Source organism: Perca fluviatilis, chromosome 15 (genome assembly GCF_010015445.1).
Source record: "Perca fluviatilis chromosome 15, GENO_Pfluv_1.0, whole genome shotgun sequence".
NCBI lineage: Eukaryota > Metazoa > Chordata > Actinopteri > Perciformes > Percidae > Perca > Perca fluviatilis.
The window spans coordinates 18997070-19017526 of NC_053126.1; the positions used below are offsets into that span (position 1 = coordinate 18997070).

The following is a 20457-nucleotide window of genomic DNA, read 5'->3' on the forward strand; positions in this document are numbered from 1 at the left end:
TGTAAACGGTTAGACTGAGCGAACCCGGTCCATTACACAATGATACGTGACATGTTAAAGAAAAGGCCCATTATGCACAAAATACATAACTGTACATCTACTTAAAAGTGCCCTTATGGCTAATTTTCTTTTCGTTTGCCAAATAAATGTCCGGGATCCTTTTTCAGGCACAAAGTTCAGCAGCGGAGCAGGTAATTAAGATAAATTCACCTGTCACAGACAACTGTAGGTGCTTTTATTCTAACATGCAGGGGGAAAAACAACAGACCACTGCAACTGTACAACCTGTTCAATAGCACCACCAAGAGGAGTGATGACATGCAGTATTTTGCTGGACAAGTACAATATTGAGGTACTCACTACTTAAAAAGATCTGCTAGAAACCTTTAAAAAAAAAAAAAGTAAATCAACAAGTGTTATTTTGCCCAATTTGTGTGTAAAAATGAGCTTGTTCCAAGGGTTGATTCACATTTCAATCAAAAACATGTTTACTGCAGAGACAAACCCCCTTACTTATTTTGAGAACATAATATATATATATATACACACACACACATACACATATACACACACACACACACATACACATATATATATATATAAATAAAAAACAGCATTAAAAGGAGCCACATTTTTGCATGAGTACTTTTACGTATGTAGGAATGTGAATGCAGGGCTTTTACTCAGTATGTTCATAGTGTGATATTACCACTTTTACGTAAGTAAAGACTTTGAATACCTCTTCCACCACTGCTGCAGATTAAGAAAAGGTCATACATTAAATAAAAAAAAAGAAAACCAAAACCAGCTTTTTCCACTTTATTGACAAAGACGCACAAATAATGTGGGTGGTAAATGATTTTTGAGGCATGAATTCTATTTGAACATGCCTGCTGTATGCCATTCTTACTCCCTTCTAAGTGTGACAATGACATTTTAAACTTTGACATATGAATGCAAAAATGAGCAAGATTGACACTGTTACAGAACATCCATCTATAGATTCCCCTTCATTCTCTCTGTGTAGATCAATTGAGAGCAGATCACTAAACACAAAGGGCATTTATGGCAATGTTAGTGCACAACGCAGGCTTCATCTCCATCTTCGAAACTCAGACTCACATCCTGATGCAAGTTAAATTGTATTCCCTTTGGACCTTTATAGCTGTGTGAGGTCAGTATGCAGTGGGATAGAGCTGTGCAAAGTGTGTAAGTGTGTGTGTGTGTGTGTGTGTGTGTGTGTGTGTGTGTGTGTGTGTGTGTGTGTGTGTGTGTGTGTGTGTAATCAAACCAATGAGATGCTCTGTGCAGAACAATGCCAATGCAGAGAGAAAGAGACAACCTGGATACAACAAAGTGGAGAGGACAGACAGGAAAGTTGTAAACACTTCTGTCACTTTACTCTGAATCAGCATCAGTCAACATAATCAACATTAGCACATAAAACTTCATTTGTGATTGGTAGTGCAACACTGCCACGTAGGAAAAAAATGTAGGTTTCACAAAGAAAAGATATGCATAAATAATATTAAAACTAAATAAAACACAGGAAAAAACTAAATGACTTCACCAAGACAAGACACATAACAGATAACAGATAATGCTATTTCTCTGAGGAATGAAAAAAGGTTATGAGAAGTTTACAACAAATAGCAGTGACAGATCGGAGCTTGTGCAGTGTCACTCATGGAAACCTCATCACACACAAAAGAAAATCACTATTCAACCGCACACAGATTATCAAGAGATGAGTGACATTTACACAAGAAGAGGAGTTGTCAGCTCTCAGTCCTCCAACCCCCCACCCAGGATGCTGTCGAAGGTGAAGGGCAGGAACTTGAAGCCCTGGCCTGAGTAAAACTTGTTTTGGAACTCCACCCTGTGAAGAAAATAAAAAGGTCCGATCAAAAAAAATAAAGAATAACACAGGCACATGGTGAACACATTCATGTATACATCCCTGCTCCTGGACCCGGTCCTGGGCTCAGACACGTTAGCCCTACCCTTCTGGAAAATGATCAGGCTCTATTTTTAAAAACAGGCCAATGCTAAGTGACGGCTGGATGACCTTTTAACTGAGGAGCCACAAATACCTGCCGTTCCATAGTCGAAGACGAGGAGGAGCTAGAGGTTTTAAAAATATTTCTGTACATAACTCCTGCACTTTTTCTTACAAAAATGATCAGGGATAATCCAATCCCTCTTCATTCCCAAAATTCAGAGGCCATATTTCTTTTTAATCCCATAGATGAACTTTTTTAAACTCTTTTAAAATAATAAACACTGTCATTACTACTTTTTTTAGCTAACTGGTCATTTCTCTGCATTTACTGTAAGCTAGTACATTAGTGTTAATGTTTTTCAAGTATCTCAGCAACTAAAAGACCATCTCTAAACAGATGAGCACTTTGAAGGGGCTGTCCTGTCCTCAATGTTCAATATAAAAGAGGTCTGGGATTGCCTCCACACGGCTCTCACAGACCGTTTCCCAACTCATCAAATACTGACTTCATTCTCTGCTCAGGACGCAACTATATCACTACACTATATCTTTACATAGCAAATAGTTGTTTACTGCTATATTAATGTTCTGAATAATGAATCGAGTACAGCCCCTTTAAGGTAGAGAGGCCAACTACATTTTTCTCCACCTCTTCTTTGGCAGACCTTACATGTGGCATTACATAATCACATTCTGATGCAATCATTAGAAATATTATGATTAGGGTCTTTATATTAGCTTCTCTGCATTCAAAACTGCACCTTATTGTCTCTGAAGGCCATTCAGTGAAAGTGAGTCACCCAGCATTCCTGTGTAAAGGATAATTATAGAGAAGAGTTGCTGCAACACAGGCATGCTCTGTAAATGTGCCAGCGGATTATAAAGCCAGGACGACATTTAGCAAAGCCGGACAAAGACATTAATGAGGAGACAACAAAGGCTCATCGGTGCCATAGCAAGGAGTCGTAGACCGTTCTACACGCAGCAAAAAATTAAAAGCATAAGTCTCTGGAGCCAGATGTGTTCCAGGCCACAGGACAGGAAAGAGAGCGAGCACTGGGAAAATGCAATTTGTCAACTTCTATTTGGGACAAACCCATTTTTTTTTTTTTCCTTAAATAAATGGTTGTCATCTATGCTGGATTTACACCTTAAAGTGCTCATATTATGCTCATTTTCAGGTTCATAATTGTATTGACAGGCTGTACCAGAACAGGTATATGTGGTTTAATTTTCCAAAAAGCACTATTTTGTTGTACTGCACATTGCTGCAGCTCCTCTTTTCACCCTGTGTGTTGAGCTCTTGGATTTAGCTACCGAGTGAGGCATCTTACTTTTGTTCCATCTTTGTTGGGAGTCACACATGCGCAGTAGCTAGGTAAGGACTACTAGCTAGTCAATTGCAGAGGGTGAGGGTGTGCCACGCTAGCAGCTAGGCGAGCATTATAACGTGTGTACCAAAGTGACGCACGTTTGTCACAGAAGTAAAGGCTGGACTACAATAGAGCTGTTTGGAGCAGTTTGTGAACAGTGTTTTCTGTTGGAGATGGTAAGCCCCTTTGGGGTGGACTTTGGGCTTTTACACTTTGTAAAAGCCTATAATGTGCACAAAAAAAGATATATAACACAATAAAGGAAAGGGAAAAAGCCAAAAAGCATAATATGAGTACTTTAACTACAAACTGTGAAACATTGAACTATTCATTATTTCCTTTGCAATGCAGAGAAGAAGAAGCTGGTCCTGATTCCTTAAATTAGAAGAAATAGGCTGAAGTGGTCACATTTGTGTATAATCACCTACACACAGAAGCAGTAGCATCTCATCTGTTTCTGTTCACCTGCAGATGGCACTATAGGTCTGTAGTTTACCGTGTTTACAATTATTTGGCATTAGTAAAGTCCTCCTCTTTTAAAATAGTAAATCCAGTGCACGGGAACTTAGTTTTGGATTAATGTTCATTGTAAATACTGTAAAACGCTGGATAAGATGCTCAAAGTTGTACACTAGATTATTAAAACAGAGGCTTTCTTTTTAATGCAATTCGTATGCCAACATGAACAATAGCCTAAAAAATTATTAAATACCCCCTTTATTTCATAATAGGCTCCACATGTGACGCATGTGAAACTGAGACCAAAGTTAATATTAAGGAGAGAAAAAAAGAAAGCAAATGAAAGAAACATATTAAACAAATGCCACAAATACAATTCTCAACTTACCAGTGCAGTCGCAGTGCATGCAAGAAGGCTGACAAGCCCTCCATTATGAGAAGAATGGCAACAGTGAGAACAGAAAAGAAGAAAAAGACTATGGTCAGAATGAAGAAACCTCCAAAGCTTCTGCTAGAAAGGCCAATGTGCATTACCATGGACCACAGCACCTCCGACAACTCTGTGCATTGGACAAAGAAAGCACACAGATTTCAGTGCTGAGCTGAACTTGAGAGTGCATGCATTAGATGTCCACTTCTCTTCACATGTGTGTATATTGCTGTGTTAATCTATTATTTAATTAATGAATACAAACTTTTTGATTAATGTAGGATGTAGTAGGAAAAGTGTGACTTACGTGCATGAGCCAGACTGAGGGCCCAAAGCCTCAGATAGGAGGCGGTGTTGGAGATACAGCCCAGGCAGTACTCTATGGTGTGGATCGCCTGGTGCACTGCCACATCCCCGAAGTTAAACTGTGGCACAGAGATAGAACATCAAAAACGTAGCTGCATGTCAGCATGAATCTCTAGAAAACAGCATCTCTACGACAGGTCCTGGGGTCCACACGGGAGGAGTCTGGTTCATTGTGTGTGCATTATTATACAGGTTATGGATAGGACAGCCATTTGCCGCTGTAGCTCAGCAAAGCCCCTTAAATTAGAAGAGACACCGTCGTCTTAGGACCCTGTGAACCCAAAGTATCAGCAGCCCTGCTGACCCCTCATGCATATCACCGGGACTGTAAGGAAACACTGGCTTACTGGCGCCCACTGCTTGAGGAATCCCTGCGACCCATTTTTCAACAAGTGACTCCTGGAACACACCGACTAACACTTACACACACACAAACACACTTACACTTACACACAGCTAAGAGAGCAGCCAGCAATGGTTGACAGCATAAGTAGACAACAAAGCGAGGGGCAGGAAAACAGAATTGCTAGACATGCACTGTGACAGGAGGGGATAGGTTGCAGGGTGGAGGTGCAGCGAGAGCTCCTGTCCTACCTCTTCCTCCTCGTGGGCCTTGACAGCAGGTGACAAAAGGCAACGCTTGGTTATTGACAGCGCACACACAGATTGACAGACAGACATCAGTAAACAGGAAAGTAACAAGAGAAGTTGGTTACTAACTTTAAAAAAAAAAAAAGAAAAAAAAGAAAGAGGGTTAGCATTACAGGATGACAACACTCTGCTCACATGTGCAGCCAGGGCATTTTAGAATTAAATTAGGGAATATAACAGTTTCACATCACAACTCTTCAGGTCTTCACGATGTGCAGCAAACAACCGGACTGGTCTTATTATTTCACAAGAAGTTAAATTAGCCTGGATATTCTACAAGCAACTGCACACAAACGTCGACGAAAGAAGAAACACAGAACTATTTAATAAAGTAAACAACATTTCTTAATTGAATCTCTCCATAGCATTTACTATAATCTGAAAGTGGCAGTGTGGAGCTTGTTAAATCTACTTTTGCTGAACCAGACATTCATCCATAATTGAGGTTTTTTGCATTGCCACAGTGGAAATGGAAATGGAGGTATCGCTTTCTGTTCCCAACTATGGCAGAGTGACTGAATTATTCAAAGATGTAAGTAGGTCGTATAACCCCCGGTGTTAGACAGGGACATGTCTCTTACCTCAGGCTCCTCCTCAGAGTGCTGTGAGAGCTGGTCATGCTGGATGATTTCAGCCTCATCCTCAGTGGGCCCGTTGCCCACTCTGATCCCTCCAAAGTTAGCTGTACCCTGACATAGAAGAGGGGTAAAAAATAACAGCATTATAAAAGGATTATAATTGAGATGCAATGTGTAATTTCAAGTGACACCAATTCCTTCACCTTACCAGGTTTTTCCGCCACAAATGCTGTCTCCGGAGAACTAGAGTTTTCACTATTAACATACAGGGAACACAAGCCAAGGCGATTACCACCAAGAGTGATTGTATGGCCATCTACATGGAGAAGAGACACAGAAAAACAGCACATGGGGACAATTAGCTTGCTGTGGTTCATTTCAGGACAAAGTGATATATGTATGCAGCTACCAAGTGTATCTGACCTGTCCTCTGTAGAGAGGTTGGTTACTGGGGTCTTTGTAGTTGAAGAGGAACATGTTGATAAAGGCGATGAGGAGACTGGGAGCATCCTTGGATATGCGTGCATCGTATGTGAGCCACTTATAAAAGATCAGAATGGCTAGGTAACCAAACAGACTGGCCATGAAGACAATCTCTGGGATGAATCCCAAGTAGATATTCAGCGGCTTCTTGAAATACCTGCCGAGAACCACAAACAATCCCTTTAAAAATGTGTGCATAACTGCCAATGGTGACAAAAAGACAGAAATGCAACAAGAAATTAAAGCATAAATGTTAAATGAAAATCTTACAGGTGGTTGAAGAGACTGAGGGAGACTCCAAACAGCATGTGGATGACTCCCAGGATAACAGACATCTTCATCTTGAAGGAGTTCAGGAATGTCAGCTTGTTGGTGGCAATGTTCCATATCTGAAATATATGCATATCAAAGATGGTTTGGAGTGCTGAAACGGGTGATAAAAATCATTATTCTTTGATAATTAATGTTCAATAGGTTTTCATGTGAGAGGCCTTTATACTTCATATTAAAAAGTGTTAATTATTTACCAAGACATTGCTGCAAAGCATGTAAAAAGTAACAACTAAGCTGGTTTGTACTTAGCAGAATAAAGAGAATACAGAGAAAAATATTCACCGGATCAATGCCAATGGGGTACGGCCCTTTGAACACTCCTTCTATCGTCGGGTCCAACTGCAAAACTTTATTGCCTTCCAATGTTTCAAACCTGAACAGGATGAGAACACCGATCAGTTTCGAGCCTTGAATTACTGCACATCTACAGCAGTCACTGAGTTAAAGCTCCCGTCAGTGCTGGAAACTTACGTCCAGTTGGCCCCTAGCCGAGCATCGAACATGGGCCTGACGCTCCAGCCAGACCCAAAGACATTGAGGGACTTGGAGAAGCAGTCATTGTAAATGATCCCAGTGTAGACTGAGAAGATTCCCATCAGCAGGATGATGTAGCGCCCTGCAAACACCATGCTGAACATCTGCCATAGAACAAGCAATGAGAGATAAGTAGGTTTCTAAAACAAGAGAAGCTGCATCTCTACAATATTAAACATGAATCCACAGAAGCACAATGCCCTGTACAGCTGTGGGTCTGTTGAATCACCAGTAAGGATGGTGTCGGGTTGATGGGATGGCCATGATGGGATCCATACCTCATTATCGTTCTTCTGGGCCATCAGCCTGTTCTCTCTCAACACAAGGTACAGGGCGGCACAGGTCATGAGCGCCCCGTGGCCCAGGTCACCAAACATAACCGCAAAAAGGAAGGGGAAGGTGATGATGGTGTATGGCGCTGGAGACAAGGAGGTAGGGAGGCAGGCATCACATGAGGGTGGTGTGGCAGGTGAAACAATGATAGACAGCATGTTCAAACAAGGCGATAATGGGTGATGAGGCAGAGTAGGCACCACACCTTTCAGTGACTAAGTTATTACCACAGGCAGCTGGGTAATACAAAATGTCTAACTGCCTTACAAGACACACAATAACACGGATGGTCTAAGTAATGACAGAGGTCCAAAGGTTTAGGGATGTACAGAGAAGAGTGTGACCCATTCGTACCTGGGTTAATCTCACGGTAGCTGCCAATTCCATAGGCATCCACAATGTTTTGAAAGCCTGAGGTGAACTTGTTTGTCTTGTTATAGGTGGGTGGGGTCTGCTTGGACTGCATTCTATTGAGGATGGAAGGCACAGTTGAGCCGCTCTTCTCCTAAAGCGCAGAAACACAATGTCATGCAACACAAGAATATGATACACATTTGTTTTCTTTCACAGATCTGAACTACTAGAACATTTTAACCATGCAACCACCCTGACACATCCTAGAGATATTCTAAAAATCCTCCTCTTCCCAAGAATGAGATTATGTGCCCCAACATCAATGCTGAAAGCAAGCTAAAGTCATATGATTGAGGGTTTCACAGACCATCACTGCTCTGAATTGACACCACTGTACTTCCTTAAAATCTGGTTTTAATAAACTGATAAAACATTTAAGAAATCTTAGCTGAGTTTACAAAGGCTGCCAGGACAACTTTGTAGAAAGGTGGTAGTGGTACAGATGACATCATGGCCTCATGTTTCAAGTCTAGCAGAATAAAGACAACTGAGAGATAACTTGAGTCTATTGAGTCATCGTTGGTCCTAACAATGCATTACAGGGCCAGGTCTCTGTTGCTAAACCACGTGTACAACTAAAAAAATATATATAATATAATAAAACTATTGACTCTTTTATTCCACGCATTCTCCTTCCTTCTCAAAACCTGGAGCCTACATTACCCACAATGCAACTCAACCGCTGACAATTCAGTCAAGAGATTTGTGCTAGTAGTTGCTAAGGTTTGCAACCTAAAGGAATGCAGCATTTGGCTTTGATCACTGCAGTGTGAGCAGCCTTTACTGGTCAATTGTTTAGTACTGACTCACTCTGACTCATTGACTCACTGCCCCCCCTCCCTACGGCTATCTGCAACTGGTCACCATGATTGGAATTTGTTGCAGCCAGCATAGTTTTTGGTTTATTTAAAAACATTTGTAAGTTTTTTGAAACTCTAGTCACTTCTTGTTTTGAGGAACTTGCATGTTGTGCAAGATTCTGTTGTTGGGATTAAGCAGTTAAAAACACACCACAGTGTCACAGTGAATATACTAATATTTGAGTATGCACAAAAGCTTGAGTATACTGCAAATACCTTGTTTGCACTGACATAGTTTAGACAGGTTTGTTTCAAACTGGTTCTGCTGCATTGAATACATGACCAGGTTAACTTGAACCAGAGTCTACTTTCTAAGAATAAAGGAGAGGGGCCGTGTGGGACTGTGTCTATAACTAAACCTAAATGGTGGAGATTTTCCTAAAGCATTAACCGCCTGGTGCTCAGTTACTCACCGTCCCCCTGCGCAGGGCAAACTGGATGGAGTCCATGTCGGAGACAGAACACCACACCTCAGCGATCAGACACTTCTGAGTGACATCAATGTTGCAGAGGTTGAGGGTGTGGTAGATGGCCTTCATCTTCCTCACTTTAATGAACCACACTCGGACCGTCTTGGCTGCAGCCTGCAGGACCCTCTGCCTGTGATCCTCGGTCTGGTTCAGCACCTTTAGACCGAGACAATACACAAATGAAATACACAGCGTGTATAGTAGAAGGGTTATTCATGATTTATGACTTTGTGGCACATTTTGTGTAATCTGTCTCATGGTGTTGGTCCGTAAATCATTGCTATTGCTGCATATTTTGACTCTTTTAAAAAAAAAAAAGATTTTTGAACCTCACTGAGGCTGTTCTAAAAAAAAAAATATCTGCTAGATTTTGACAACTTCAGGAAGATAAACATAATCTTTACAGTCCTGGAGCCAAAAAGTGACAAGACAAATGTCTGTTGTGGGAGCTAACACCTATTCCTGCCATTTCGGTTCACCCTGTGCTTTTCTATGAACTACATGCGGATCTGAGGGAGGGTAGTATCTATAAATCTAAAGTCACAACTAGGGGAATTATAATGTCCACAGCCATCAGAAAATGCTGCTTAAAATAGCAGCAATGAATCATGCATTTCTTGATATTCATAAATAGGGTTTACATTTACTGGTGTGATTAGTGAGCTGTAAATCATATGTTAAAGATCAGCGGGCTGTTTAATCAATTAGGTTTTCCTGAAAGAGACATAGGATATTCCCTGTATGACTCACATTTAAAGCCAAGTCCCATGATCAGCAAATAGAAGGATATTTAAGCTCTGTGCTGTCTGCCTATGGCACAGTCTCGCCTGTGGTCAGGAGGCTTAATGGCCCACACATAGCCGATTGCTGTCCAAATAGCTTAACATTCTTCATCATCCACGCCAGTCTGTCATTTAGCTCTCATGCCCACGTAGCGAACAGCATAACACTCCATCCACAAACGCCAAGATCCACATTCCCTGGTATGCGAAGCCGTGAGAGGATATCAATGGATTTGTCAAACGGGATGCATGTCAAATCTCAAGTATCTGTCTCGTGCAAGCAGCTTCTGTGGCAAATGCCAACGTTCCTATAATATCTGAGTACACGACAACTTCAACAAATTGACACGGCTGGCTGACTGAAGGAACGTGAGAGATGCAAGTCTAACAGACTGCAGCGAGTACAACAAAGGTGATCATGTTGATAGGCGAGTCTGTGTGCCATGATGCAAAACACTCATATGGGCAGATGTATCATCATATGACAAAGATACAAGACGGTTATCATTTGCAAAGCTGAAGGGAGGATTCCCTGCGGCTCTACCTTGCACTAGATAACAAGTCACTGAGGACTAATTCAACATTGCAGGCACAATAACAACATTGTAATGGAAAGATTCTGACTGCTGTAGGACATTTCTCTGGGCAGAAGCTAGAGACAGTTGACGTGAAAAACAAATGAAATAAATAAACCCCCCAAACTGAACAATTTCCTAGTATAAGCATTGTAATAAAAAACATGTTATGTCATGAAGACGTGATGATATCTGAAGCAATGGCATAAAAGTCTTACAAAAGTAGGAAGGAAGCAGATTTGTACATTGTATCTGTCAAAAGAGTGAGTGAGATGGGTCTTCCTGATATTTTAGTCACTTAAAGAGCAGTTTGGATTGCCTTCAACCTCCTCTAACATGACTCAGTGGCTAGTGAAGAAAAGAAAGCAGAAAATAGCTCATTTATAGGCCCACAAATCTTATCATATCACTGCAAATGTTTTTTATAAGGTGACATTTGTGCAACCTAAATCATTATTTATTATTATAATATAACATACTATATACATATCTGGCTTAGAGCCTAGACAGGAAGCTGATAATGACCTGTAAAGAGCAGATGTGTTAGATGCCTTATGAAATTTCCTCTACCAACACTTTCCAGTGAATTTCGGGAAAATAACTTGCTGACCAAGCAGAAACAAAAAAAGAAAAAGAACTATACAGTTCAAGTTATTCGCCGCTTCTCCGTCTGCTATTCATCTGCTATTCGTCTGCTATTCTCTTGTGTTTGTGTTCGCTGTACCCCCTACCTCTGGACAGCCTCTGTACCTCTGGACAGTCTCTCTGCTGGTTCCCGAAGCCGCCTGGGGCTCCTTGACCGGACTCTTGCCTCGTCGGTTAGCCGCTAGCTAGCTGCCCCCGTTCACCAAACGCGGCGGCGAATCTTGCTGCTTCGGGCGGCTAACCCGATTGCTGACCTCCTCCTCATAGGCAACCTCCACCAGATGCAGCGCGACCAAGACTAGACATTCCTCTCCGTCGTGCTGTGGATCATTTTGGCAATCACCTCATTCATCCATCTCCACCTCCACCTCTGTGCTCCTAGCCCACGGCCAACCACTATCACGGAGCTCTCCGCCCCTCCGCCGGCATCATGATCAAATATTCAACTCTGCAACTGGTCCAATTCGTCAACTACTCCATTCCATCCTGCATCCCAGTCATCAAACAGCTCGGACTTCTACGTCGACGCGTGTTACATCCACAGAAGCTCCGCCGCGAAAGTTTGTTTTCTTCCACCACGGACAATCCATTCCATCCATCTGGTCACCTGCACGCTCTGTTGCACCTGTCCCACGTCATCTGAATGCTTCACCCACTGGTTCACATAGGGCTGAACGCATCATCAGGCTACACAGAAAACCCGACCGGACTACAGTGCTTTCCCCACTTCACATACACTCAATCATACTCTCCAATCATTTGCTAATCGGCTCACTGTCCCCCCTCAACTGCAATACCCCCACACCCCAACGACCACACGCACTGCTAACCGGGACAACCTCAGATCTCTCCAGCCTGCCCCCATCCCACCACCCTCTCACCATGCCAACTTTGCCCTCCTCAACACCCGATCGCTCAACAATAAAGCCCCTGTCCTCCATGAACTAATCCTCGACAACACTCTTGACTTCCTTCTGCTCACCGAAACCTGGCAACAACCCAACGACTTCTTCTCCCTCAACCAAGCATCCCCCCCTGGCTACAACTACATCTGCAAACCCCGCCCCTCCCACCGTGGAGGTGGCCTCGCCGTCATTTTCAATCAGAACTTCCGGATCACAGAACTCACCCTCCCCTCAGTATCATCGTTTGAATATCTCGCCTTCAAAACTCTTTCCTCCATGACAGTCATCCTCATTTACCGGCCACCTAAACCAAATCCCTCCTTCCTCTCTGATTTTACTGAACTCCTCACACTAGCCTCATCTCTCTCTCCACGTCTGCTGCTACTCGGTGACTTAAACATCCACATGGACTCCCCCACATGCAAGCTCTCATCAGAATTCAAAATTTTACTGGATAACTTCTCTCTCACCCAACATGTCACATTCCCCACCCATGAAAAAGGTCACATCCTCGACCTGGTCTGCTCCACCAACCAACCAGTGCTCGACCTCCATCCATGCCTCTTTCCCCTCTCTGATCACAAACTGATACGGTTCACCATCCCTTTTCCAACCCCACCCCCGCCTCCTCAGAGAAATCACCTTCCGCAACCTCAAATCTATCAATCCCCACCATCTCTCTGACCTGCTCTCCACCACTCTCCACCTGGACTCAACCCTCACCTCACCCGATGACCTCACAGACCACCTCAACTCCACCTTGTCTACCTCCCTCAACACCCTGGCCCCCTCAAAACAAAACTTCCGTCACTTTTAACACCTCTTCACCCTGGTACACACCTGCACTCGAAAATGAAACAAACTGGCCGCCAACGTGAACGTCTGACAAAGAAATCATCCCTCACAGTCCATCATGAAGCCTATAAATCCCATCTCCGCCGCCTACAAAGATGCCCTCATTGCTGCCAAATCTGCCTACCTCTCCACCATCCTCACCGACCCCTGCCAAAAACCCCAGAACCCTCTTCTCCACATTGAACAACCTCATCAAGCCTCGGACCAACAGCCTCCTTACCTCTACTCCGGATCTCTGCAACTCATTCCTCCACTTTTTCACTGACAAAATCAATCTCATTTACAAATCCCTATCCCCTGTATCTGACCTTCCAGGATCTACTCCAGCACCTACCTTGGACCCTCCTCTCTCCATCCCTCCAGACCTCCCGACCCCTCCTCCACATTCCTCTTCTCCCAGTTTAACCCAGTCACTCCTCCTGAAATCTCCAAACTCATCAGCTCTTCCAAACCCACTACCTGCTCCCTTGACCCCCCCCTACTCCACTTCTGAAGTCCTGCCTCCCGGTCCTATGCCCCTACCTCACTAACCTCTTCAACTCCTCACTTCCCTTGGAACTGTCCCCTCTGCTTTCAAAACTGCCGCTGTCACCCCAAACCTTAAAAACCTGGTCTGGATCCCTCCTCTCTCAACAACTACCGCCCAATATCCAACCTCCTTTCTGTCTAAAAACCCTGGAACGCATAGTGCCGCCTCACAACTACAAACCCATCTTCTTGCCAATAACCTATTCGAACCTCTCCAATCTGGTTTTCGCCCTACACAGCACAGAAACCGCTCTCCTCAAAGTCCTCAACGACCTCCTCACCTTTGCTGACACCGGTTCCCCTAAACATCCTCATCCTCCGACCTGAGTGTAGCGCCTTCGATACTGTGAGCCATAACATCCTGCTCACCAGACTCAAAGACCTCGGTATCGACGGGTACGCACTCAGCTGGCTCCACTCCTACCTTTCCAACAGATCCCATTTCATCTCTCTCCACAACCACACCTCTGCCACAGCCACAGTCACTCAAGGTGTTCCCGCGGCTGCGTACTTGGCCCCTCCTCTTCATCATCTACATCCTCCCTCTTGGTCAGATACTCCGCCACTTCAACCTGGACTTCCACTGCTATGCTGACGACACCCAGATCTACCTCAGCACCAAATCCCCCACAATCCTCCCCTCTCCCACATCAACTCCTGTCTGTCAGCTATTAAAACCTGGATGCAACACAACTTCCTCAAACTCAACAGCGACAAAACAGAATTCCTTCTGATCGGCTCCAAATCCACACTCAGCAAAACCAATAACCCCACTCTCACCATCGACGGACCATTGTCTCCCCCATCTCCCCAGGCCCGGCAACCTTGGCGTTATCTTTGATTCCACCCTCTCCCTTGAGCCTCACATCCGTCAAGTCATTAAAACCTCCTTCTTTCACCTCCGCAACATCGCCAAAATCAGACCCCTCTCTACACCCCCGCTGCTGAAAGACTCTTCACGCTTCATCTCCTCCCGACTGGACTACTGCAACTCACTTCTCCTCGGCATCGCCTCTACCAACATCAACCGACTCCAACTGGTCCAGAACTCAGCCCGCCCGCCTCATTACCTGCTCCAAATCCTGGCACCACATCACTCCAGTCCTAAAACAACTCCACTGGCTTCCCATTTCCCACCGGATCACCTACAAAATCCTGGTCCTCACCTATAAAGCCCTCCACCATCGCGGCCCCTCATACCTCACTGACCTCCTCTCCCCTTACCAACCCTCACGGTCCCTCAGATCCACCTCAGCCGGTCTCCTCTCCATCCAAAAGTCCAACCTTGCGCTGTTTTGGGGACAGAGCCTTCTCCAGAGCAGCTCCCAGGCTCTGGAACTCCCTCCCCCAAGAGATCCGCACCTCTGAGTCCCTCACCATCTTCCAGTCCCGCTCAAGACCCATCTCTTCACCTCAGCCTACCCATAGTCCACCTGCCCCCCTCCCTTTTTCATCTGTATCTTGTTTTGTTCTACTTGTTTTGTTTGCTCGTTTTGTTTTGTTATGTTTTTATAATCTACCCTGCCCTGTAAAGCGACTTTGAGTCCATGAAAAGCGCTATATAAATTCAATTTATTATTATTATTATTATTAAGTGTATTTTTGTGCAGGTCAGTGTTAACGAGTGGTAATGTAGCTGTATTTCCAGCCAGTGTATTTACCATTTGCAGGTCATCAATACGTGCATTCACCCCTGCCAGCATCTCTTTCCTCTCCTGGGGTGTTTCTGGACACGGGTACAAGGTTGCTCTGAACCTGAAGATGGATGAAGAAGAAGCGCACATAAGGATCTGATGGCCAAAAACACTTCCTAAAAATTGTACAAACGTTGGCCAGTCACTTACCCTTCACAGATCTTCTTGACTCTATTCTTAAGCTGGTCTCCCTGGAAGAAGATGATGAAGACAGTCTTGTGGACTTGGTCTCCCTGTGGAAACATCATACAGTTTGGACTTTGGTAATAAAACAATCAAACAGGCATTAACATCCGACCAACTTCACAGGACATCAGTGCTTAAACAGTACTGACGGAAGACGGGTCCTCCAGAGGATCTTCAATGTCTGCCTGCCTCAGGAACACATTTCCTCGGCAAACTCTCCACAACATCCTCTCAAATGTGGGAATACGTTCCCTGCCAATGACTCCAGCCACAAATCTATAACAGATGGAAAAATGCAGTCACCGTTGTTGTTGGTTACCTGGTCTGGTAGGAATAAAACTTCATGAGCTTTAGGAGCTAGGCCCTTTGTATAAATAAGCTTAAAGTTCAGGAAAGTTATGATTCTCAAATGCTAACTGCATGTCTTCCATTTCATAGCCTCAACAAGTTAATAATGATTGTGTTTCTATCATTCATAAACTGTACATAGATCAGTTTTATGTTTTAAAGCCTGGGTCGTGACTTCTGCTTGAACAGCTGGAAGAGGCCTTATGTGAATGCTAAGCAACCTTAATGCTTGCTCAACAGAATATCAAATGAAAGATTAACCTCTGCTATAATTCCTTTCAGTGAAACGAGACAGTTGAAACCATCTTCACGCAGTCAGTCTTCCCCAAAATATATCCTGTGTATTGTGTGTCTATTTTTTATCTCTGTCTTAAGGGAGAGCTGGTCACAGTGAAAACATTGACTGAAATGTCTACACTAACAGGAATTACATTTGTGAATGTGGATTGCGAGTAGATTTCCGCTTTAAGTGACCTTTGTTGCCTGACTAAGCCGGACAGCCTGAGCTGGTGTGTGGGAGGTGATTGGCTAGCTGTAACACTAGTTTTGGACACAGATGGCAGAAGGGCTGAGAATGGAAATCTCCAAGAAAAGCTTAATCCTTTTGAATGAGGGAAGACCACAAAAACAGACTCACCCCAGTCTGAGAGGAGCCACTCGAGTAGGCTCATTGGGGTCCATGAGGGTGGATGACTCCTCCATTAAACTGGGATCCTCCATCTGCATGAGAGTCAGTTAATTATTAGCCATTACTGTAACTGCATTTCCATATATGCATCCTTGTGAACACTTCTCAGACATTCTCAGAGTGTTTAGATGTGGACAGGGGAAAGACGAAGAGCCAGGGCCAGTGTTTGTTTTTAGCACAGACTGTGACTTTCTCCAGTTAATGGCTAAACAGCTACGTGTTTGGCTCAATGATTCACCTTCATTAAAGCCCATAACAACTTGTAAAAGATGTCTTAACATTGTAAGTCAACACAGTTTTGCTTGTGAAGGCAATGAAGTGGAATTGATGTTGAGCAAAGGTGGGCAGGCAAGGCTTTGCCCCGGAAAATGAATAGTAAACACAGAATGAAATCTGTGCAAAGTATTATACCACAGTGGAATTAAAGAATATGAACTAATGTGACTGGCTAGTGTAAACGGGCCATGGCCATGTGAGCAACTATAAACCATCACGAGTGAAACACCTGGCAATAAATGCTCCATTGTGTGTGTGTGTGTGTGTGTGTGTGTGTGTGTGTGTGTGTGTGTGTGTGTGTGTGTGTGTGTGTGTGTGTGTGTGTGTGTGTGTGTGTGTGTGTGTGTGTGTGTGTGTGTGATCAGCATAGAGAGCTTATGTATGTTGGTAAAACAAAAAGACCTGAGCACATTGTTTTGCTAGGCCAAGTCAAGCTGACCTCATCAAAAAACTGCTGTGTGCGACGCAGGATGTGCTTGAGCTCAGTCAGTTCCAGGAAGTTCTTCTTTAGGGCTTCTTGATTGGTGTTTATTTCCTTCAGCTCATTCTCGAGCTTCTCAAATGTGGCCTGTGGAGCGACACACAGAGGGGTCAGCAGAGGGAAGCAGTAGATGATAGAGCTCACTGTTTATTTCAAGAGAGAGAGAGAGAGAGAGAGAGAGAGAGAGAGAGAGAGAGAGAGAGAGAAAAAAAAAAAAAAAAAAAAAAAAAAAAAAAAAAACTTACCTCCAGGTCGATCATGTCCCTCGGGAAGGGGACTTCAGGGTTCTCTCCTGTGTCAACTATTGGGATGTTGGCCTTCTTTATTTCTTTCTCCACAAATCCTGCGAGAGAGAAGTAGCATGTAGTTGTTTACGCTGGATTAAGAACCACTCCACTACTCTTTGTAGAGCCCTGCTATGGCTCTTTAAAAAAAATAAAAATAAAAAAACGGGTGGAAATTAAATAAAAAGGTGTTGTGATTGAGGAGACGGATTGGCAGCACTGTTCTGTCCACCTGTTAAGGCAGAGGCAGCTCTGGCACCATATATCTAAGCTCACTTACTCAGTTTGCGATCCATCTCCTCACATCGCCGTACTTCATTGACAAACTTTCGTTGGAACACATTCACATCAGGATTTAGCTGCAAGAAAAAAAGAAAAAAGGAACATAAGTGAGGGTCAAGCAATAGAACATACATGTTTAACAGGAAGAAAAAAAATTGTGCATCAGTATCATTTGTAAAATTTAAATGGATGATAACTAAGAACAGGCACATACATCAGCAACCTAAGCTGCTCCGACATCAATAATTTAATGTCAAATTCTGCATAATCATCTATTGACTACCCTACCATTAATACGGTCTTTTTAATTATCAATGAAGTCTTTTAAGAAGTGTAAAAAAAACTAATTTTCTATATTATCATTTGAAAATGTGTTAAACTGGTGGAGGATGTATAATTTGATATAAATTATAAAGATACCACTGTGGATGCACACAGACCATCCTATATTCTAGCACAAAGGTTCCCTCAGGGCTCGTCAGGAATAGGCTTTCTCATGTGTGGAATGAGGGGTCAGCTGTGAGCACATGATGAACATGATGCTGAAGGCATGCACTTTCTCAGCAATATCACTGATGTGGTCATTTTTATCGCCACAACAGATGACACTGATGACTTAAGTTTTTTTTTTTTCCTCCGTCAAGACCTTTTACACAACAGGTAACGGTTTTGGAATGCAAAGTTTCAGTTGCTAGAAAAAGAACCACAACAGAATCAGTAGATAATACAGCAATCATGATTCGGAGGACAGCAGTATGACAGAGGACTTACATCACGAAACTGCACCATCCCGATCTCTCCCAGTTCACTGACACAACAGTAGGCCGCTTCTGACTGGAGGAAGAGCTGAGCCAGCGTCATCTCTTCACTTCTGAAGAGTTCCCCCATGTTGCTGAAGGATGGGAGTGCTCAGCACCCTTAAAATCAACCAGAACCTCTAGAAACATTGATAATGTCCATTATTAGTCATACTCAATGAGAGAACACCTTTAAAAAAACATGGAGGATATAAAAAGTTTTACATTAATCACTTTTCTCTGCATAGATAGATAGAGATACTTTATTTATCCTGAAGGAAATAAGGTCTCCAATAGCTTATACACATTATACATACACATTGGCACACAGACATATGACATATGAAATCCATGCATACATACATACTACAAAAGGAATATATCAATAGTGTGCCCTTACAGTAAAGTTAGGCTGTAGCATGTTCAAAGGAGCGGTGTGTAGACAAAATGCAGAAAGGTGCAATGGTATCATAGTGCATGGCAGTGTCAGTGTAAGTATATTGCCAGTGCAATGCATGACACACTAGTGTCAAAATCACTAATGAGAGGCTTATATCAGGAGTGTGTTAGTTTAGCACAAGTGTGAGAAGCAGGCATGAAGAAAAGATACATCAGCTTGCCCTCATGCTGATCTCGTGATCACTGCAGGAATGTGGGTGAAAAATAGTTTTCACCCAAGCTGATGTAGCTTTTCCTCTTAGGGGACTTTAAAGTGGCTATAATTTCTATTGTGGATGCAAAACAAAATGTAATAGACAATGTCGTTGAATGCAGTTTATGTAATATTTGTCATTTAACAATAAAGGTGAGGATTTTCTTAGAATTCAGCTAAGCAGCCTCATACTGTAAAATGACCACACAGGGCTTATCTGTGGATTACATGGTATCATGTGACCAGTAGCTCTAGTAAGCCTCAATACTCCCACTGCCTCAACGTAATTAAGGGCGCATTAACTGATTTAACACAGCAAAACAGGTTTGCTTAACCACATAAAAATTGACAAAACTAAGGTTACACACTTTACTTAAGATAACCCATATCTAGCTAGCTCGTCGATTAACAAATCGGCCAGATATCGTTCCCCGACTACTGCAGCCTCACCTGTCAAAGCTGATGTCAAATAGCTAGCTAGCGTTAATGGCTAACAAAGTTAACATGTCACTGTCACAGCTACCTGGATAGCGATCGACCAAAACTATTACCATCATATAACGTTAAGGCAATAACGTAGCAAAGCCACACAACCATAACACTGGCTAGCGTTGATTAGCTAGCTAGCTAAGTTAGCGTTAACACTATTTAACTTTAGCAAAAGAATATTAGTTGGTGCTAGTCAGATTAGCAAATGTTAGTTTGAGTGTAACTTCAATGTCTTCAATGTCAAGAACAAGATCATGTTAAACAACAGACTATTAACTGTAGTGAGGTTAATACTCACTTTTTCTGACATCAGCTTGTAGGTTAGCTCACTTAGATAAACTCAGTTTGCAATTACGTTAAATGTGAGGCTAACAAGAGAGCTAACGCCAGTTTGACGCACCTGTTGTTCAATATTTAACTTAGCCCACAATAATACTAATAACATCAACCACGGTAGAGTAGTTTAAATAAGTTAAACTCTCAACTACCGTATAATTAAGTAACAGTGTACTTACTGTTTAAGTGCCGATCTCTCCTCCTCGGTTTCCTTCCTTCTAGTTCCCTCTTTGCTGTTATGACCTGACTTGTCGGCAGTTTGCAGCTGACAGCTCTTCTTCTTCTTCTACTTCTCCTTTGAGGTTTTACGGCAGTTGACATCCTTAACGTCGTATTACTGCCACCTTCTGGATATAGTCTTCCTAAAT

At 43.1% G+C, this 20457-nt stretch overlaps 1 protein-coding gene across 2 annotated transcripts; it reads right to left on the reverse strand.

Moving 5' to 3' along the window:
- Positions 1-804: 804 nt before the first annotated feature.
- atp6v0a1a (ATPase H+ transporting V0 subunit a1a) lies at positions 805-20398 on the reverse strand. 2 transcript variants are annotated; one of them, XM_039825011.1, is made up of 22 exons: positions 20269-20398; positions 18587-18752; positions 17814-17892; positions 17495-17592; positions 17208-17336; positions 16442-16524; positions 15606-15732; positions 15421-15503; positions 15238-15331; positions 9230-9442; positions 7897-8047; positions 7488-7627; positions 7147-7313; positions 6958-7048; positions 6613-6731; positions 6283-6499; positions 6068-6175; positions 5863-5970; positions 5225-5269; positions 4572-4689; positions 4223-4394; positions 805-1879 (listed from the first exon to the last, which is right to left on the reverse strand). In XM_039825011.1, the coding sequence occupies exons 2-22, from the start codon at positions 18701-18703 to the stop codon at positions 1786-1788; spliced, it is 2553 nt and encodes an 850-aa protein (XP_039680945.1). In that variant the 5' UTR covers positions 18704-18752; positions 20269-20398; the 3' UTR covers positions 805-1785. The 2 variants fall into 2 exon arrangements, with proteins under 2 accessions (XP_039680945.1, XP_039680946.1); XM_039825012.1 differs by lacking the exon at positions 5225-5269.
- Between the last annotated feature and the right edge of the window lie 59 nt (positions 20399-20457).

Coding starts and splice junctions, on each gene's coding strand:
- atp6v0a1a (XM_039825011.1), bottom strand. CDS start 18,703: ATGGGGGAACTCTTCAGAAGTGAAGAGATGACGCTGGCTCAGCTCTTC. Junction 9,443..15,237: donor GTATTGATGACCTGCAAATG/GTAAATACACTG, acceptor CTCGGTCTAAAG/GTGCTGAACCAGACCGAGGA. Junction 1,880..4,222: donor CATGCACTGCGACTGCACTG/GTAAGTTGAGAA, acceptor TTTTCTTCACAG/GGTGGAGTTCCAAAACAAGT.